Source organism: Culex pipiens, chromosome 1 (assembly GCF_016801865.2).
Source record: "Culex pipiens pallens isolate TS chromosome 1, TS_CPP_V2, whole genome shotgun sequence".
NCBI classification, from domain to species: domain Eukaryota; kingdom Metazoa; phylum Arthropoda; class Insecta; order Diptera; family Culicidae; genus Culex; species Culex pipiens.
In genome coordinates, this window is record NC_068937.1 from 79,293,636 (window position 1) to 79,314,487 (window position 20,852).

General features: G+C 39.9%; 1 protein-coding gene across 1 annotated transcript; it reads left to right on the forward strand.

The window, feature by feature from the left end:
- The first annotated feature begins 1,096 nt into the window (after positions 1 to 1,096).
- Positions 1,097 to 20,742, forward strand: LOC120430097 (uncharacterized). The gene is made up of 6 exons (XM_039595185.2): positions 1,097 to 1,136; positions 16,556 to 16,728; positions 16,788 to 17,640; positions 17,687 to 18,399; positions 18,456 to 18,669; positions 18,727 to 20,742. Exons 1-6 carry the CDS (start codon positions 1,097 to 1,099, stop codon positions 20,529 to 20,531), a joined length of 3,798 nt encoding a protein of 1,265 aa, XP_039451119.1. The 3' UTR covers positions 20,532 to 20,742.
- Positions 20,743 to 20,852: the final 110 nt, after the last annotated feature.

The window sequence follows — 20,852 nt, forward strand, 5'->3', positions numbered from 1 at the left end:
TTTTGTAGGGAATTTTACGCATAATACGGATTTGTACGGAATTTTAACAACTTTTTAATCATTGAATTGCTTTTTTGATTTGGTCGAAGGTTTTGTTGTTTGAAATTTTTGGTTTCTGTGAGTTTGATTTAAAAAGAGAGAGTTTTCCGGGGTTTTCTTCAATTGAAACTTGATTATCAATAAAAAATAATAAAATAAAAAACTCTAGAATTGTTCTTTTAGCAATTCCTTACTAAATATATTCCATTTCTAAAAGCTTTCTAAAACTTGTGAAAACATTTGAACATTTAACAAATCTAGAGTTTTTTTAAAGGTCCTATAAACTGTTGTGTTTCACATGCTATAGGATCTTTTCAATAAAAAAAACTCTGGAAAAGTGTTCGTGAAAACACTAAGAGCGATATTATTCGTAAAAACAATCTTGACAATTCGTAAACTTTTAAACGTTTAACAAAACAAAATTGAAGACATAATTATTTGATTCAAATCATGGTTTATTTTATGAATACTTTTAAACGTGCAAGTTATAAGCACTCTGATAGCATTTTGTGAAATTTGTAAAAGTTGTAAAAACGACAAAGTTTTATATTTTTAATTCTCAAATTTATTAAATATAATTTATCTAAATAATTCAATGACAGTTTTTGTTATACCATGGTGGCATATCGGCAAAGTGTACGGATTTTTGCTCAGCAAGAGTTGGTAGCCTTAGACATAACGTTTGAAAAAATACGGCCTTTTTGAGAAAAACATTAAATTTTAGGAGTATCTTACGGTGACATGGGAAACCCGTTCTTGGACAACTTCTGTTCAACTGAAATCAATTTCTGAACTCGCTGTTAATTTTATTTTTCATTTTGCAAAAAAAAATCTTGATTCTGTTAATGATAATCGGGGTTATCAATCTCATCCCGGTTTACGGTACGACAGTGATTTGCACGAGGCTAAAATGAGAAAGCTTTCCGCGCCAACTTTGGGTACTTGCGTACGCTAGTACTTAGTAATGGATTAACTTTGGTCGAGTGCATAGTTTTTGCTTGTTGTTGAAGGGCTTCAGTTTGGTCGAAATTTGTGTAGGAAAAATAACTATTTAAACATGGATGTGGAATTTAGCATAAATGGAAAGATTTATCGAAGTAAGTATTATTTAGGATAAGCTTGATCCAGTTTTCAAACAATGTTCAAGACTTTGCAAAAAAAAGAGTCTTACGCATTTTTAGCAGGGTAATTTTGAAATTTTCTCTTGTTCTATTTTTCCACATTTTGAGTGAAGTTTTTCTTATGAAACCGTACTAGTTTAAATTTAAAATGAAAAAGCGATATTTGATGTATTTTTGCAATCTTGCCATTTGAAAGAATTTTAATTTGAATATTTAATAAAACCTACTACACGGAAAAAAATAAATTCTCGAAATCGTGAATGAAATTTACGAATGCTAGAACCACGAAGGAATATATGCACGTTTATAGTGCAAATGCACCTTATCATGAATAAATTCCTTCGTGGTTCTCACATTCGTGAACTTAATTCACGATTACGAGAATTGATTTTTTTTCTGTGTAGCAGTGTCCCTTGGTTGTAAGATTTCTACCAACAATCTTTTTTTTTAATTTATAGATTTTTAAAGTTAACAAACCATAAAGGTATATTCTAACGATACAGTAATATGGTTCCAAACTTAGTTCCAAATGTAATTTCAATTGCAATTTATAACACCCAGCATTGAAAAGTTCGATAAATTCGTCTTGAGTGGTGATAATTAATGTCAGAGTTGCCAAATCTTTAAAGCTAGTAACTTGTTGCACAGTTACTTGGTCTGAAAATCATCAAAATATATTGTATTCTATACGACTCTAAAAAGTTATAAACATCTCAAGTAGGATGCTTAAAGGCAGGGTTGCCAGACCTTCAAAACTCGGGGATCATATCAGGAGCAACATTTGAAAAAGGCCGATAGGCATTCTGACCGGTAACTTTTTTGCAAAACTCGAAGTGTAAAACAAAAGCGGGCCAGTTACCTTTCAACACTGCGGGTTTTGTTAAAAAAAAAGTTGCCGAAAAAGTAAGTCGAAATGCTTATCCGCTTTTTTCAAATGTTGATCCAGATATGAAAGGTCTTAATTAGGTCTTTCCAATTATTACTTTACATAGAAACCAAAAGTACAGCCGACTCTCTGGCTGTCGTCTATTTTCTCGATATCAATATTGCTCCAGCTATCAATAAATTTTTCAGTCCCTTCAAAAAGCATGCTTTGTTTTTTCGTTCTATAATTTGATACCTCCCGCTCTCGACGGTCCCTTCCATATCGACAACCAGAGAGTCCACTGTATGAACAAAAATCGATATTTTGACATTTTGGCTCAATTCTGAGGGTAGATAAAGTTTCAGCGTTCATGTATAAACATTTGGGTGTTACAACCAAACAAGAAGTTCTCAGATTACGGCAAACCGAGGTTCCCCTTGTTGAGGATACCCATAGGGACTCTCATGCCAAATATCAGCCAATTTGGTAGAGAATTGGCTTGTCCCCAGCGGTTTAAAGTTTACATGGAAATTACTATGGGATTTTTGTGCTTTTCGTTCAATCGTTTCTACAGGTCTGGGAACAACATGGATTCACTCGGAATAAAGACAGGTGTGTAGGGGATGGTTCAATGAACACATTCCAGGAGGAATTAGGAGTGTCCGTTCTGTCCCCAAGGTGCGCATGGATCGACCATCGAAAAAACCATTGTTTACACATGTTTTATTGTGATTTTTTTTTCTAAATGTACAATTTTCGAATTTTGTTAAGCTGATCCCATATATTTTTCGCTTGAAAATTAGACATTTTCAATTTCAATTTCAATTTATTTTATTAGTAAATAATCAATTAACAATTCCGTATTTCTTATAACCTAATAGAGTTTTGGAGTTCCTTTCAACTATGATTTGAACTATAATTCATTTTGATGTAATTGGATATTCTAACAATGGGTTTGGCAAGAGAAGGAACTAATCACGAGTTTTAAAAATGCCCCTGGGTAATTCTCAGCAGTTGCCCCGACCCCTCTTCGATTTGCGTGAAACTTTGTTCTAAGGGGTAACTTTTGTCCCTGATCACGAATCCGAGGTCCGTTTTTTGATATCTCGTGACGGAGGGGCGGTACGACCCCTTCCATTTCTGAACATGCGAAAAAAGACGTGTTTTTCAATAATTTGCAGCCTGAAACGGTGATGAGGTAGAAATTTGGTGTCAAAGGGACTTTTATGTAAAATTAGACGCCCGATTTAATGGCGTATTCAGAATTCCGAAAAAACGTATTTTTCATCGAAAAAAAAACCAAAAAAGTTTTAAAAATTCTCCCATTTTCGGTTCCTCGACTGTAAATTTTTTTGGAACATGTTGCAGCGACCTCAAATTTAAATCATTAAATTTGTCCATTTTTCGAACCTCACCACAGTTCTGACCATGCGCGCTTACGCAAGCATAAATAATTTTACCCGTCGACTCGCGTTGCGCGACAAATAATTAAGCTTATGTACAGGTGTGGATCATGAGTCATCCTCACCTGAAAAGCCCTTTATTAAATTTCGCCAATTGTTAGGCAATCAAAAAAATGGTTAAGCTTTCAATTATGAATGTGCGATGTTATTCACAGGGGAAATTGAGGGTGTGGCTTAACCAAATTCATTGGCATGTTTGTTCAATGGAGAATTCGACCTTCTCATTATTGACCAACATTTTTGAGAATGTTTTGGGAACATAATTTTGATATTCCAATAACATAATTTAAAGTTTCACGACAATGGTTCGAACCCATTACTTCCGATTTTGAGGTGTACTCACTACACCATACGGAAAGTCATGAAGAATTGCAGAGGTCTGCATAATTTAATTCATGAGGTTCATCGATGCTTCTCATCGAAACGGACCACTTTTAGTAGAACAAAATTTAGTAGAGTTTTCGGGGACTGACTATAAAAACCCCAAAATTCTTGAGGAGGGCAATTAGTTCCAGTTAGTTCCAGTCAGTTCCAGCCAGTTCAAGCCCAGTCCAGTTCCAGATCCTGAAGAAGCCCCAGACCAGCCGGACCCGCCAGCAGCCACCAGTAGCAGAGGCCCCAGTCCAGCCGGACTTAGCGGTGGAGGCCGCAGTCCGCCGGGACTTAGCCGCTGTGAAGAGTCCGCCGGGACTTAGCCGCTGTGAAGAGTCCGCCGGGACTTAGCCGCCGTGAAGAGTCCACCCGGGACTTAGGAGTTCGGGTCTGGCATGGTTCGGCGAAGAGGTCTGGAGGACAAGTCTGGCTTCAACGTAGAGAATTGGCTCGACGAAGATCTTAATGCAAAGTGATGTGATCGTGCGCGTAAAAGTTGAAAGTGTTACCGCAAAAAATGTAATCTTTAAAAAGTGTAATATACAGATAAGTGAAGTTTACTGATCTGTTTTGACTCTACAAGTAAATATCACAAAAATCCTGAAAGCCTAAACGGCCTAAAGGCTAAACCGCTCGGGCCGTTCAGGTGGTGACTAGCGGAAAGCTGTGTGTGTTTGGACACGCCATTGATTGGACAAAATCGAGAGTTGAAAATGTGACTATGTGTGAAAATTAATGAACAAAATGATTTCGCGAAGTAACAAACAGTTAAAATAGTGTAAAAAAAACGTTAAATTGAAGAAAATGTTATGTGAGGAGTTCTAAGATGGAAGCAAATGTGCAGCAGTACGAGATGGAACCAAAACGGGCTCGACCAATGGCAGAAGCATCGAAAATTTAGGGATTCAACAATGACGAGATCATCTGGACCAACTGGAGACGAAAATCAGCCACATCGGACACCCAAGAAGACGACCATGGAAATCTGGCAGTTTAGGGTGAGTAAACAAAAGTTATACCAAAATTTAAAAATGTGAGATCATTTTTGGGAACTGTTAATTTTTATGGAAAATTTATTCCAAACATTGCAGATAAACGTAAGCCACTTAATGCATTACTAAAGAAAAATGTGAAATTTATTTGGACAGAAGAATGTGAAAATGCTTTTGAAGAATTAAAAAACTGTTCAATTTCAGAACCAGTTTTAGTTAGACCGAACTATAATGACAAATTTGTTTTGACAACTGATGCTAGCGATTATGCTATCGGAGCAGTTCTTACTAATGAGAAGTCAAATGATCACCCCATCGCTTACGCAAGTCGTGCGCTTATCGGGGCTGAAAGAAACTATTTTACTATTGAGAAGGAACTACTTGCTATTGTTTGGGCAGTAGACCATTTCAAACATTTTATTTATAACCAAGATTTTATCGTTTACACAGATCATAGACCATTGGTAGCTCTATGGCATTTGAAGGAAACTTCACCAACGTTGACAAAGCTTCGTTTGAAAATCCAAGGCATTGGATGTGAAATTCGTTACAAGCAAGGAAAGGAAAATGTGGTTGCAGATTTTCTCTCACGTTTGAATAATGATGAAGATCATGCAGATGATAAACAAGCATCAAAATTAGTAGCAATTACAACTCGTCAACAAGCAAAACAAAATAGACAAAATATTTCAGATAATCAAAACTCAACAAATACTCCAAACAGACAGAATTCATCTAGAAACATTACTAATTGGAATAATAATATGAATGGACTTCAACAAATTGACATAAATTTAGATAATGACGATGATAACAACGATAAAACATTTACCTACAAGGATTTCCAAGATACAGATATCGATTTTAACGTTTTAAAATTTTCTAAAAATATTATACCATTTGAACAAGCCGAAGCTACTTTTATGATATTAAACAGTGTTACGGTACACAAAGAATTGAGTAAATACATTGACCTTCCACATGGTATTAAGGATTACACCAATGAAAATATATTTGTATTCCCGCAAAAGAAAATTTGGGGTTTAATTTTGAATGGAACATATCGTTCAGCAGTTAAGAATGAAGAATTTTTCGATGGTTTATTTAAAAGCTTTAAAGATTATCCTGATTTTGCTAAAGATGCATCAGTCATACAAATTATTTCTCATAGAATATTTAAAACAGAGTTGGAACTAAACTTATTACGATTTTTTGCAATGAAACTCTCAAAGTCATTTACACTATATGCAACAGAAAATGAACGAATTTATGTAAAGCCAGAAGACAGAGATCAAGTGCTTAAAGATTTTCACGACGCACCGTTGGGTGGTCATGTCGGAGGTAAACGAATGATTAAAAGAATGAGTCCTCTTTTTACATGGGAAAATATGCGAAGAGATGTTTTGAATTATGTAAAGCAATGTGATTCTTGTCAAAAGAATAAAATATGGCCAGCAAATAAGATGCCAATGAAAATTACGACAACATCGTATGAACCCTTTGATAAAATTTATATGGATGTGGTTATGTTACCAATTTCTAATAATGGAAACAATTGTGGACTTGTGATACAGGATGATTTGACAAGATTTTTGATTGTAGCTCCCATGGAAAACCAAGAAAGTACTACTGTTGCTAGAACTTTTGTTGAAAACTTTGTTTGTAAATTTGGTGCTCCTAAAGAAGTTGTAACCGATCGAGGTACAAACTTTGTAAGCAAATTATTGCAACATACATGCAAAATATTACACATTAAAAAGATCGTTACAAGTGCATATCATCCTCAAGCTAATTTAGTTGAGAGATCAAATAGAGAGTTAAAAATTTATTTACGAAATTTTATTGGCAAAGATCCACAATGTTGGGATGAATTGATACCATATTTTATGTTTGAATACAATACTACAGAAAATTCATCAACTGGATATTCTCCCTATGAACTTTTGTATGGAAGAAAAGCTACTATACCAAGCACAATTTATAAAATCAATGATTCAGATTTAAATTATGACGACTATATTTGTTCAATGAAAGATATATTCAAGGAGGCTCATGAAACTGCTAGAAACAACTTAATATTGTCAAAAGAAAAGAGAAAGGAAATTTATGACAAAAAGACAAATGATTGGGTACCAATGTGGGGAGATAGAGTTTTGGTACAAATGGTACAAACAGGAATTGGTCAAAAGTTACAAAATAAGTGGCGAGGCCCTTATGATATCGTTAAATTCAACAGCGATCAAACGACCACTATTAAAAATGGAAACAAATTTGAAGATGTACATAATAATAGACTAAGAAAATATAATGATTAACATATCACTAAATGATAGTTCAGAATGTACCCGTATTAAAATACATTTAACATATTTTTAACAATATACAATTAACATAATTTAAAATTAAATGCTCCAATACAAGACAAATATTTTTGACAATTACAGTACCATTAAAATAAAGTAAAAAAAATAAGCGAGTTATGCAATGAATGACATAGTATCATAAACGATCAATATCTAAAGACTGCAATGAATGAAAATATTTATTTTAACACACGGGATTATTTATGTACATTAAAAAAAAATAATAATAATAATAAACTTATTGAACTGATATGATTGATGAATTAGAAAAAAACGATTGTTATCAAGAGAACTAAATGAATCAAACAAATGTGTTATAAATACCGATTTTTTATATAGAAAAATAAACATGAAAAAAGAATATATGATTGATTTGATATGATAAATGAATGTTGAGTTAAACAAAATATGAATGATCATTTAAAAAAAAAAAGAAATGCGCAAACAAGAATGTTATGAATTGTGATGAAAGATGTTTTACAAATGATAAAATTGATGGGATTTAAACAAGAAACAGATTAAGAAAAATACCAGTACTGAGTTTATACATAATTTTTTTTTTTGACACGTGAAGCGATTATGATCAAATATAAACATAATAATGAAGCAGTGATGAAACACGTTAAAACAATTAAGAAGCTGTTGGGTTGCAATTTTGGGAATATACTTAATTGAGCTAAAATGGGTTAACAGGGTATTAGAAAAACAATGACGCAATTTTTAACTACAAATAAAAACAAATCAAACGGACTGAACAATAATGAAATTTGAACGACAGGCAAATGAAGATGGTGTGATTATTAAATGTTTCAAAACAACATGTATGCAAGTAAGAATGTGTGTGAGAATAATTGGACAAGGGAGGTGCACCCCAGAATGAATGTTGAATGTAAACATGTGTTTTATAATTTACTTAACAAAATATTAAGAATATATTTTCAGAATGTCATACGCTTATACGAAGGATTTACAGGAAACCATTGGAAAACAATCAAGAAGACAACAATATCAGCAAGGACGCTTGCAAAGACGAATATGGACTACAGCTCAAGAAAGGGTAAAATTTGTGAGTACATCGTGGGGAATCTAAAAAGATCGGAAAGAACGGTATAAGTTCCGATCTAGGGATACATAAACTGATAAAGCAACGCCAAAGGGATTAAAAAGTAGACAATTGTACTCTATGGGGAGAGTTTTATGTCGAATAAAGCTTCAAACAGTTGTAATCCATGGGGGGATTCAATATGTTAAAAACATTTCAAAACATTTGCACTTTACGGGGATAGTCAAATGAAAATTAAAGGGAATGGATAAATAACGCTTCAAGGGAAAATCAAGGGATAAAATAATGCTTCAAGGGAAAAACACCTTTAAACTGATAAAATTCAGAGGAAAAAAATCAGATCGTTATCATTGAACCAACTAATTATCTTGCAAATTCAGCTTTATTGCGAATTGCTCAAATAATCAAATTATTTGAATGGGTTTGACAAATTTGAAAACACAAAGTGATGTACAGATTTCATAAAAAGTTGGAAGATCAGAAAGGATATTTTAACATGCGCAGTATTGCAATGACAAGATGATAGGATGTATAGATCAATGATAAACTTTATAGAGTAAATTTTTTTTTATTCAAGTATAAAAATAATAGTCAATTAGAACTGATTTTTTTAGTATTAAAAATAATAGAACTGATTTCATATAAAAATATCAACAAGATTTATAAGATTGTAAGTAAATTTTAATTTCAATTTTGCACAGAAATTAAATGATAGATTCCTGAAAATTATAAAATATTATTCATGCGAAGAAAACAAGTAAGAAATTTGTGTGGGAGAAATAGAAAACTGAAGTAAAATATGGCAGAGACGAGAGACGAAACACTTGAGATGATCGACGCGTTCGTATGCTGAGAAGTTCTACGCGTTCGTATGCAGAAGTTTGTGATGGCAAGATGGTGAGTGGCAAAGTCATGCGGGAAGTTGAACAGGTAACGGTGTTGATGTTGTTGAAAAAGGTCATATCAATGAGGATCAAGTCGAATTATGACAAAATTCTAGTAACGAGACACTCACGTAAAACAAATTACCAATCGAAATGTGGAATTAAGCGAAGCAAAGATGATTGAAATGCGAAACATCAATTATGCAACAAAAATGCAAGTTGAGATCATACTGCACGTCTGAAACTATTGAAAAGGAGAAGATCATGATAAACAAATGATAACATCATCCGATGTCATTAATTTACAAAAGCCAAAGTTGCAAATTACACGAAAAGACAATTTTGGACAAACAACATTTCCTAAACAAGAATTACATCAACCGATGTCAATAATTTGAGATTGTCAAAGATACAAAGCAACTGGAAAAGTCAATTTTGGACAAAAAAATACTGGATTTACGAACAATTCACAATACTCAGCAAGTGAGAAGTCAATGCACTCTCAAAATTGACCACAGTCAACTCACAGTTGAGTTATGAAGCATAATTCATGATGGAAACGACAATTGCACTAATCGACGAAATTCAACACCTTAGCCTCGAAAACTGATCAATTGACCAAGTCACTGTGGAATGAATAGCCTCACGATAGAGACGATTTTGATGGAAGACGACGACGATAATAACCAGCCGATCAACACAGTTCTACAACAACAAATTTAGCTTACAGTGGGAAAAATGCAATGATTTTTTTTAGGAGAGATAATGAAAATTATTTTAAATGCAAGTTTATTTAAATCAGTTTCAACGAAAATATTTTTACAAGAGAAGTTCAAAATAGTAGTTCAAGTAATTTAACAGGACAGAAGATCAAAAAAGTAACGCAAATAATTTTTACAGGAGAAAAATCAAAAGAACAATTATATTATAAAGCAATCTACAAGAAAGCACAAGAAGAACAAATTGTAAACCGCACGATCACTACACCCGACAATATTCTTTCCAGAGATGATCATTTCTTTTAGACGATCATCTAGCTGATAAGTGTGGGGGAGATTAACCAAACCATTTTTTTAAATCAATTTTTTATAGCCAGCCTTTAAAGTATCTTTTTATGAATTTTTGCAAAGTAATTTTTACACAATTTAAATTATTGACTTTGGGAATATTATTTCAACCTACAAATAACTTTCGATAGATGTTCTTAATGCTTTTCAAGAATACAAACATCTAGCTGGTAAGTGTGGGGGAATGCAGCGACCTCAAATTTAAATCATTAAATTTGTCCATTTTTCGAACCTCACCACAGTGCGCACTTACGCAAGCATAAATAATATTACCCGTCGACTCGCGTTGCGCGACAAATAATTAAGCTTATGTACAGGTGTGGATCATGAGTCATCCTCACCTGAAAAGCCCTTTATTAAATTTCGCCAATTGTTAGGCAATCAAAAAAATGGTTAAGCTTTCAATTATGAATGTGCGATGTTATTCACAGGGGAAATTGAGGGTGTGGCTTAACCAAATTCATTGGCATGTTTGTTCAATGGAGAATTCGACCTTCTCATTATTGACCAACATTTTTGAGAATGTTTTGGGAACATAATTTTGATATTCCAATAACATAATTTAAAGTTTCACGACAATGGTTCGAACCCATTACTTCCGATTTTGAGGTGTACTCACTACACCATACGGAAAGTCATGAAGAATTGCAGAGGTCTGCATAATTTAATTCATGAGGTTCATCGATGCTTCTCATCGAAACGGACCACTTTTAGTAGAACAAAATTTAGTAGAGTTTTCGGGGACTGACTATAAAAACCCCAAAATTCTTGAGGAGGGCAATTAGTTCCAGTTAGTTCCAGTCAGTTCCAGCCAGTTCAAGCCCAGTCCAGTTCCAGATCCTGAAGAAGCCCCAGACCAGCCGGACCCGCCAGCAGCCACCAGTAGCAGAGGCCCCAGTCCAGCCGGACTTAGCGGTGGAGGCCGCAGTCCGCCGGGACTTAGCCGCTGTGAAGAGTCCGCCGGGACTTAGCCGCTGTGAAGAGTCCGCCGGGACTTAGCCGCCGTGAAGAGTCCACCAGGGACTTAGGAGTTCGGGTCTGGCATGGTTCGGCGAAGAGGTCTGGAGGACAAGTCTGGCTTCAACGTAGAGAATTGGCTCGACGAAGATCTTAATGCAAAGTGATGTGATCGTGCGCGTAAAAGTTGAAAGTGTTACCGCAAAAAATGTAATCTTTAAAAAGTGTAATATACAGATAAGTGAAGTTTACTGATCTGTTTTGACTCTACAAGTAAATATCACAAAAATCCTGAAAGCCTAAACCGCTCGGGCCGTTCAATGTCATTTTATGGGAAATTTAATGTACTTTTCGAATCTACATTGACCCAGACTTCAGTAGGACGTAACCTTGAACAGTGATTTGTTTCACTCATAGTCATAATAAATGTGAAAGTTCTGTGATGTTTAGCAGATTGATGGGTGCTTTGAGGTACCATGTGAGAGGAGCGGCTTCCAGTAGGACGGATGTTGAATACACGGAGCAGTGAGGCCAACGACAAACGGATTGGTGCGGCGCAGCAGTCGTAGGGTGGTGTGGTCGGGTTGCACCCGATTTCGATGCTGCGGCGGCGAATGGAGAACGGCGAGCAGTCTCCAGTCTTCAAGACCCGGGTGAGCTCGTTCCATGATGACATATCAAGCGCGCGCGCGCGCGTGTGTGTGTGTGTGTGTGTGTGTGTGTGTGTGTGTAACAGCCACTTATCAGGAACTATAGATAATCTACTATTGCCGGAAATTCTACCTAACTTAGGGTACTTTGCTATTTTTTATTTTTGCAGTACAGATTGTTTTCATTATATTGATGCCTTTCAAAAAAATCTCAAGTTTAATTCAAAAACCGCTATAATGTCCAGGTCTAAACATGTAAATTGGTTTATGTGTGTATGAGAGTGTGTATGAGTTTGTTTGTTCTTTTGTCATGTTTAGCCCAATAAATATTTAAAGCCGCGTAAAATCTACAGAATCGGTCGATAAATCCAAATCATATTTTATTGAAAATAATCGTTATAGGGTCATTATTTGATAATTTAGTATACGCGTTCTTGATCATTTTGCTGTCGTTTCGTTAGTTTGTCAACTGTACCAGTAGATTGATACAATCCAAGTAATGTCTTTAATTTTCACGGTGAAAAACTCATTTCTATAGAATCGTTTATCGAAAGACTCGCTGTCATTTAGGATAGACCATTAGCACGCGTTTTTGAATTTTTTGACTCGATTGTGAGTAGCGGAACCTCGCGGTTACTCTGCAACGTGTTTATCGGAGCCCTTTTATTTTGATATTTTATTTTTCATAAGTCCTTCTTTTATCATCGTTGATTGGAAGGCACGCCGCCGGTTTAGTTCGTTGGTTCTTTTGGTTGATAATCGTTGATCGTAATAATTTATCCCAACTGGCATTTTTGTATTAACTCATCAAACTATTGATTTTATGAAGAGTAAAGCGTCTTTTATTTACTATTTTCGAAATTGGATCGCGTTATCTAAAATGTACAAACAGTAAAAATATACTGATAAGTCCAGCCCATAGCACTACTGCTCGGTTGGCACGCGTTCGATTAAAAAACTTTCTAAATAATCAATAATTTATCTTTCCGCAGCTGGCTGCCTAAGATTTAAAATTTTCAACCGATAAAACAAAATGCTCATGGTCACATCACTGCCACTCGTGAATCCTGACCTCATACCCATCTACTAACCCCCTCAAAACTCATGTGATACTTTGTCGGAGAAGCAGTCGATTGGGCGGTCTCTATCACTCAAGTATCGGACTAACATTCCCATCCACTTCCCCGTGACTCTACCACTGGTCGTGGCCGGCGCCGGTATTGATCAGCATGATAGGGGCCTTTGAGAAGTTGCGAAGCGAGGAAAGATAGCACCCACTCATCTTCCACGGCTCGTGGATGTAACTTCTGGAGGTCCTGGTCAATAACGGAGTAGCAACTGCGGGTGGGCACCTATGCTTATGCTTATGCTTATGCTTTTCGAATCTACATTGACCCAGAAGGGTCATTTTTTCATTTAGAACAAAACTTTTCATTTTAAAATTTCGTGTTTTTTCTGACTTTGCAGGGTTATTTTTAAGAGTGTAACAATGTTCTACAAAGTTGTAGAGCAGACAATTACAAAAATTTTAATACAGTTAAACCTCGCATATGCAACTCATATGGGGGTTTCTTATGCGAAGCACGCATATGCGAGGTACAGGGCTTATGGGATTTTGGCTATATGGGAGACATGGCCTATATTGTTATAAAAAATAATCTTAACTATAGAAATTTATAGTGTTTTGGAATCGTTATGAAGTCAGCTATACAGCTACACCAAATTTACAAGGTTTACGATGTTCTAGGTCATCCGAAACTTCCTCAAGTTAAGGCCTATTTGTTCACCGCCGTACAAGTATGAGGTAGCGATTGTGACTGTGGTTTTTGACCTCAGATCATATCCATGTAGCCTCAGGGAGGTTCAGGGACTAGTCTACCTATATGTGGTGATGTTCTGGGTCTTCTGTAGAGTCCCGCGAGTTACGACCGATGGGTCTACCGCCGTAACAAGATAGAGGTCAGTGGTTTTTGACCTCTGATCATATCCAGATAGCCTCAGGGAGGTTCAGGGACTAGTATACCGATATGTGGCGATGTTCTAGGTCTTCTGTAGAGTCCCGGGAGTTACGGCCGATGGGTCTACCGCCCTAACAAGACAGAGGTCGGAGGTTTTTGACCTCAGATCATATCCAGGTAGCCTCAGGGAGGTTCAGGGACTAGTCTACCGATGTGTGGTGATGTTCTGGGTCTTCTGTAGAGTCCCGGGAGTTACGACCGATGGGTCTACCGCCGTAACAAGATAGAGGTCGATGGTTTTTGAGCTCAGATCATATCCGGATAGCCTCAGGGAGGTTCAGGGGCTAGTCTACCGATATGTGGTGATGTTCTGGGTCTTCTTTAAGATCCCGGGAGTTACGTCCGATGGGTCTACCGCCGTAACAAGATAGAGGTCGATGGTTTTTGAGCTCAGATCATATCCGGATAGCCTCAGGGAGGTTCAGGGGCTAGTCTACCGATATGTGGTGATGTTCTGGGTCTTCTTTAAGATCCCGGGAGTTACGTCCGATGGGTCTACCGCCGTAACAAGATAGAGGTCGGTGATTTTTGACCTCTGATCATATCCGGATAGCCTCAGGGAGGTCCGGGGACTAGTCTATCGATGTGGTGATGTTCTGCGTATTCTGTAGAGTCCCGGGAGTTACGGCCGATGGGTCTACCGCCGTAACAAGATAGAGGTTGGAGGTTCTAAGTCATCTGTAGAGTTCTGGAAGTTACGGCCGGAAGATCTACCGTCGTTAAAAGGCAGAGGTCGGTAGTTTTTGACTTCACAACATACCGGATAGCCTCAGGGTAGGAGGTTCTAAGTCATCTGTAGAGTTCTGGAAGTTACGGCCGGAAGATCTACCGTCGTTAAAAGGCAGAGGTCGGTAGTTTTTGACTAGTTCAGGGACTAGTCTTCCAGAATGTGGTGATGATCGGGGTCTTCTAAAGAATTCCAGGAGTTACGGTCCATTAGTTTACTGCCGTAACAAGACAAAGGTCGTAAGTTTTATAACAGGCTCATCCGGATACCTTCAGCGAATTTTGGAGACTCTGGAGTTACGGCCTTAGTGTCCGTAACCCCAGGAACTCTACAGATGACCTAGAACATCTTGAGATATACGTTTACTAGTCTCCGAACCTCTTTGAAGCTATCCGAATAGAATCTGAGGTCAAAAACCACTGACCTCTATCTTGTTACGGCGGTAGACCCATCGGTCGTAACTCCCGGGACTCTACAGAAGACCCAGAACATCACCACATATCGGTAGACTAGTCCCTGAACCTCCCTGAGGCTATCCGGATATGATCTGAGGTCAAAAACCACTGACCTCTATCTTGTTACGGCGGTAGACCCATCGGTCGTAACTCCCGGGACTCTACAGAAGACCCAGAACATCACCACATATCGGTAGACTAGTCCCTGAACCTCCCTGAGGCTATCTGGATATGATCTGAGCTCAAAAACCACTGACCTCTATCTTGTTACGGCGGTAGACCCATCGGCCGTAACTCCCGGGACGCTACAGAAGACCCTAAAAATCACCACATATCGGTAGACTAGTCCCTGAACCTCCCTGAGGCTATCTGGATATGATCTGAGGTCAAAAACCACTGACCTCTATCTTGTTACGGCGGTAGACACATCGGCCGTAACTCCCGGGACTCTACAGAAGACCTAGAACATCACCACATATCGGTAGACTAGTCCCTGAACCTCCCTGAGGCTATCTGGATATGATCTGAGGTCAAAAACCACTGACCTCTATCTTGTTACGGCGGTAGACCCATCGGTCGTAACTCCCGGGACTCTACAGAAGACCCAGAACATCGCCACATATCGGTATACTAGTCCCTGAACCTCCCTGAGGCTATCTGGGTATGATCTGAGGTCAAAAACCTCCGACCTCGATCTTGTTACGGCGGTAGACCCATCGGTCGTAACTCCCGGGACTCTACAGAAGACCCAGAACATCACCACACATCGGTAGACTAGTCCCTGAACCTCCCTGAGGCTACATGGATATGATCTGAGGTCAAAAACCACAGTCACAATCGCTACCTCATACTTGTACGGCGGTGAACACATAGGCCTTAACTTGAGGAAGTTTCGGATGACCTAGAACATCGTAAACCTTGTAAATTTGGTGTAGCTGTATAGCTGACCTCATAACGATTCCAAAACACTATAAATTTCCATAGTTAAGATGATTTTTTATAACAATATAGGCCATGTCTCCCATATAGCCAAAATCCCATAAGCCCTGTACCTCGCATATGCAACTCTTGCGACAAAACCGAATCAGGTGGAATGACTCGTATATGCAAAGTTGCATATGCGAGGCGCTCTTATGCGAGGTTTGACTGTATATAGAAATAAGGGGTTTGCTTATAAACATCACGAGTTATCGCGATTTTACGAAAAAAAGGGAAAATTGTGTTTCGATTATCCGAAGTGAAATTTTTCCGAGGCCTTCGGATAATAAATTAAGGAATAAAACATCTAAAATTTGAAACAACATAATGTTTTTTTTAAGATTGCAAAATTTATTACGGACTACAACTTTTCTTGGACCTTGTATGGAAAACTAATGATTATAAATGGCTTTGATTGACATTATAAATTAGTAGACAAATGTGCATCCAATAAAAAAATCTAGAAAATAACGCGTTAGATTATATTTACTGTTTCATATCCCATTCACAAAACCTAAAATCCTGTTATATTCTCTTCCAGTCAATCCGCAAACCGTTCCCATCGACACGTCTCTGCTCATTTTCATCCGAGATCACGCCCAGCTGAAGGGCACCAAGTTCATGTGCCTCGAGGGTGGCTGCGGAGCGTGCATCGTAAACGTTACCCAGGTCCATCCGGCGACCAAGCAGATCGTGACGAAAGCCGAAAATTCCGTGCGTAATTTTGAAGGTTATGTTTGTACTCGACGTTTAATTTGGATGATTCGTTACAGTGCCTGCTTCCGGTTTACTCCTGCCATGGTCGGGACATTCTCACCGTTGAAGGGATTGGGAGTAAAGGGGCTGGTTACAACGCTGTTCAGAAACGCTTGGCTTCGTTTAATGGATCCCAGTGTGGGTATTGTTCACCCGGGATGGTCATGAGTATGTACAGTTTGATGGAGGGGAATCCGGAGGGGGTTACCATGCGGCAGGTTGAGGGAGCCCTCGATGGTAATATTTGTCGGTGTACAGGGTATCGACCGATCTTGGATGCGTTTAAGTCATTTGCGACGGATGTTGACGAAAAAGTGTCCCGGATGTGTCAGGATATTGAAGATCTTGAGAGCTGCTCGTCGCGAAAAGCTTGTGAAGGCGTTTGTGTCAATGGTAGAAGTTCTGCAACCGTACGGAGACTGATTGGTAACGGACAAACCTGGTACAGGGTGAGAAGCGTCGAAAGCATCTTTGAGATATTCAAAACCATAGAGGATGAACCGTACATGCTGGTCGCGGGGAATACCGCCCACGGCGTTTACCGTCGAAGGGAGGATCTTAAGGTGTTCATCGATGTAAGCTCCATAGCGGAGCTGCAGCAATGCAAGATTGAAGCGGAAGTGATCGTTGGAGCTAACGTTACGCTCGATGAGTTTATCAGAATCTTGGAAGAAGCGGCAGCAAAGAATGGAGGACATCAATATTTGAGTCACTTTGTGAAACATCTTGAGCTGGTAGCAAACACTGCAGTGCGGAATGCTGGGACGATCGCGGGGAATTTGACGATCAAGCATCAACATCCGGAATTTCCGTCGGATGTTTTCCTTCTGCTTGAAACTGTGGGAGCTACTTTGAGTATTCGTATGTTAAGTAAAATAGAACTTTTTGGGAAATAACTAACATTTGTCTCCCGCAGGAATGGATGAGCTACGGATCGATGTATCTCCGCTGGAGTTTCTCAACCTGGACATGTCCAAAGCGGTACTGCTAGCCGTCACTCTCCCATCGTTGGATCCTAACCTCTATCGATTCAGATCGTTCAAGGTGATGCCCGTTAGTCGGAACAACCAGGCGTACGTCAATGCCGGATTCTTGATCAAATCTCGTCGATCAGACGAGATCGTCGAATGCGCATCGATCTGCTTCGGAGGAATAAATCCAGTCTTTGTCCATGCCTCCAGCACGGAATACTTTCTCGTGGGAAGACCCTTGCTCACGAATGAAACGCTTCAAGGAGCGCTTCAGACACTGGCTACCGAGCTGGAGCCGGACTGGGTCCTACCGGATGCCTCACCAAACTATCGCCGAAGGCTGGCCCTATCCTTGTACTACAAGTTCATGCTCGGAGCAGCTTCCGAGAGTTCGGTTGGAGCTGTAAGCACGCGGTACACGAGTGGAAGCACGATGCTGGAACGTCCCCTGTCGTCCGGCAAGCAGAACTACGACACGTATCCGACCAAATGGCCGCTGACGCAATATCTGCCCAAGCTGGATGGAATCCTGCAGGCTTCCGGCGAAGCCGAATACATCAACGATATGCCGAAGCTGCCGAACGAGCTGTACGCTGCGTTTGTGCTGGCGACGGTACCAAAGTCACGGATCGTGCAGATCGACGCTTCAGCGGCTTTGGTAGGAGGTGGAATCTTGCATGTGTTCAAAATTGGTTTAAGATGCTACTATTTCAGCAAATGGAAGGAGTCCGGGCGTTCTACTCAGCGCAGAACATTCCCGGGATCAACAATTTTATGTCGCACGACTTGGGATACGTCGAGGGCGAGGAAATACTGTGCAGTGGAGAAGTGCTGTTTCATGGTCAACCGTTGGGAATAGTTGTGGCTACATCGTTCGAGCTTGCCAATCGAGCTACTGAGCTGGTGGAAGTGTGCTACGAAGCTTTGGGTTAGTAATGGTACGTACTTGACCAATCGTTTGAACATTGGAATCCATTTCTTTCAGCAAATTCCCCAATTCTTACATCGGCAAGGGATGTCATTGAAAGCGGAGCGTACAACCGTGTGTCCAATCAAAACTTCGATCGCCATGGATCCCAGTACGATGTAGCACACGAGGGTCCGATCAAGATTCAAGGTTGCATGGAACTCAACGGACAATACCACTACACGATGGAAACACAGACCTGCTTCTGCGTCCCGGTAGAAGACGGTTTGGATGTTTACTGCGCTTCGCACCACACGAAGCACGCTCTGGCAGCCATATCGCAAGCACTGAACGTTCAGGAGAATAGCGTAAATCTAAAGGTACGTCGTGTCGGTGGAGCCTTCGGGGCGAAGTCAACGCGAGCATCGCAGATTGCAGCCGCTTGTGCACTAGCCGCCCAGCTGACGCGACGACCTGTCCGAATGGTGCTGCCAATGGAAACCAACATGTCCGCGATCGGCAAAAGACAGGGAGTGTTCAGCGAGTACGAGGTGGACGTGGATAAAAGTGGAAAGATCAACCGGTTGAACCATACGTACACACACGATTCCGGAGCGGTGATCAACGAAAGGCTAGCGTTCATGACAAGCGATATGTTCAAGAACTGCTACCGAACTGATCGCTGGAATCTGGTGGGGAACATCGCCCGTACCGACGTCTGCTCTAACACCATCTGCCGTGCGCCGGGAACTTCGGAAGGCATTTCGATGATCGAGAACATCATGGAGCACATTGCGCACGTAACCCGGAAGGATCCGCTGGAGGTGCGGCTGCTGAACATGAACAAGGAAAACAAAATGTACACACTTTTGCCGGAATTCCGCAAGAATGTGGAGTTCGAGGATCGTCGCAAAGCGATCGATCTGTTCAACAGACATAACCGCTGGCGGAAGCGTGGCATCGCGATCATTCCCATGGAGTACCCAATGGAATACTCCGGTACGCTGAACGCAATGGTTTCGATTTACTACAAAGACGCTACAGTCGCGATCACGCACGGTGGGATCGAGATGGGACAGGGCGTTAATACCAAGGTTGTTCAGGTCGCTTCGCACATTCTGGGCGTGCCTATAAGCAAGATCGTCGTAAAACCCAACACGAGCTTGACGTCGCCCAACTGTGCAGCATCAGTGCACAGCAGAACCAGCGAAACGGCTGCTTTTGCTGTTCAAAGATGTTGCGAAACGCTTGTTGAGCGATTTCTCCCGTACAAAAAGAACAACCCGCAGGCATCGTGGGAGGAGATCGTTGGTCAAGCGTATCTCGCGAACGAGAATCTAGCGACAACCTACAACTACCAACCAACCGACCTCCAAGCGTACGTCATCTGGGGACTGGCTTGCGCCGAAGTGGAAGTGGATATTCTCACCGGAAATGTGCAGGTGTCCCGGGTTGACATCCTCGAAGACGTCGGCGAAAGCATGAATCCGGCCGTCGATGTAGGACAAGTGGAGGGGGCCTTCATCATGGGTCTCGGGCACTACCTCACGGAAGCACTGACTTTTGACCCGTCAAACGGCGCGCTTACAAACAATCGATCGTGGAACTACAAGGTGCCGGGCGCCCACGACATCCCCGTTGATTTCCGGGTGCAATTTCTGAGAAACAGTTCAAACCCGCACGGAGTGTTGAGATCGAAAGCGGTCGCAGAACCTGCGCTCAGTATGAGTCCAGTGCTGACGTACGCGCTGAGATATGCCCTGAGGTCGGCGCGGCTGGACGCCGGCTATCCGGACGAGTGGATCCATATTGGAACGGGGAACACACCGGAGCGGATATTCATGCTGGCTGGGAACTTGATCGATCAGTTTAAGCTTTATTAAGTAAGTAAGTTTGAACAGAATCTACATTATCAGGGCATCTCCACCGTGCGGATTTAATTGGGCGCAAAGCCTACTTTAACTTCTTAACAAGCTCTTCACCGTTTTGATTTCAAATTTTAACTTTGCTTCATCCCTCAATTGGGTACTAAAGCCCTGTGTCATTTTTTATGTACAACGGTGAAAAACACGATTAAAAACCATTTCTGATCACTTTTTTCATTTTAAGGCAATTTTTTTTTGACAAGACAACATTTTTACGATGGATTAACTATGGTCCCCTTGGAACGAGCTGTCAAGAAGGAGCTTTTCTGTCAAGAAGGA

Coding starts and splice junctions, on each gene's coding strand:
- LOC120430097 (XM_039595185.2), top strand. CDS start 1,097: ATGGATGTGGAATTTAGCATAAATGGAAAGATTTATCGAA. Junction 16,729..16,787: donor TGACGAAAGCCGAAAATTCC/GTGCGTAATTTT, acceptor GATTCGTTACAG/TGCCTGCTTCCGGTTTACTC. Junction 17,641..17,686: donor TTTGAGTATTCGTATGTTAA/GTAAAATAGAAC, acceptor TGTCTCCCGCAG/GAATGGATGAGCTACGGATC.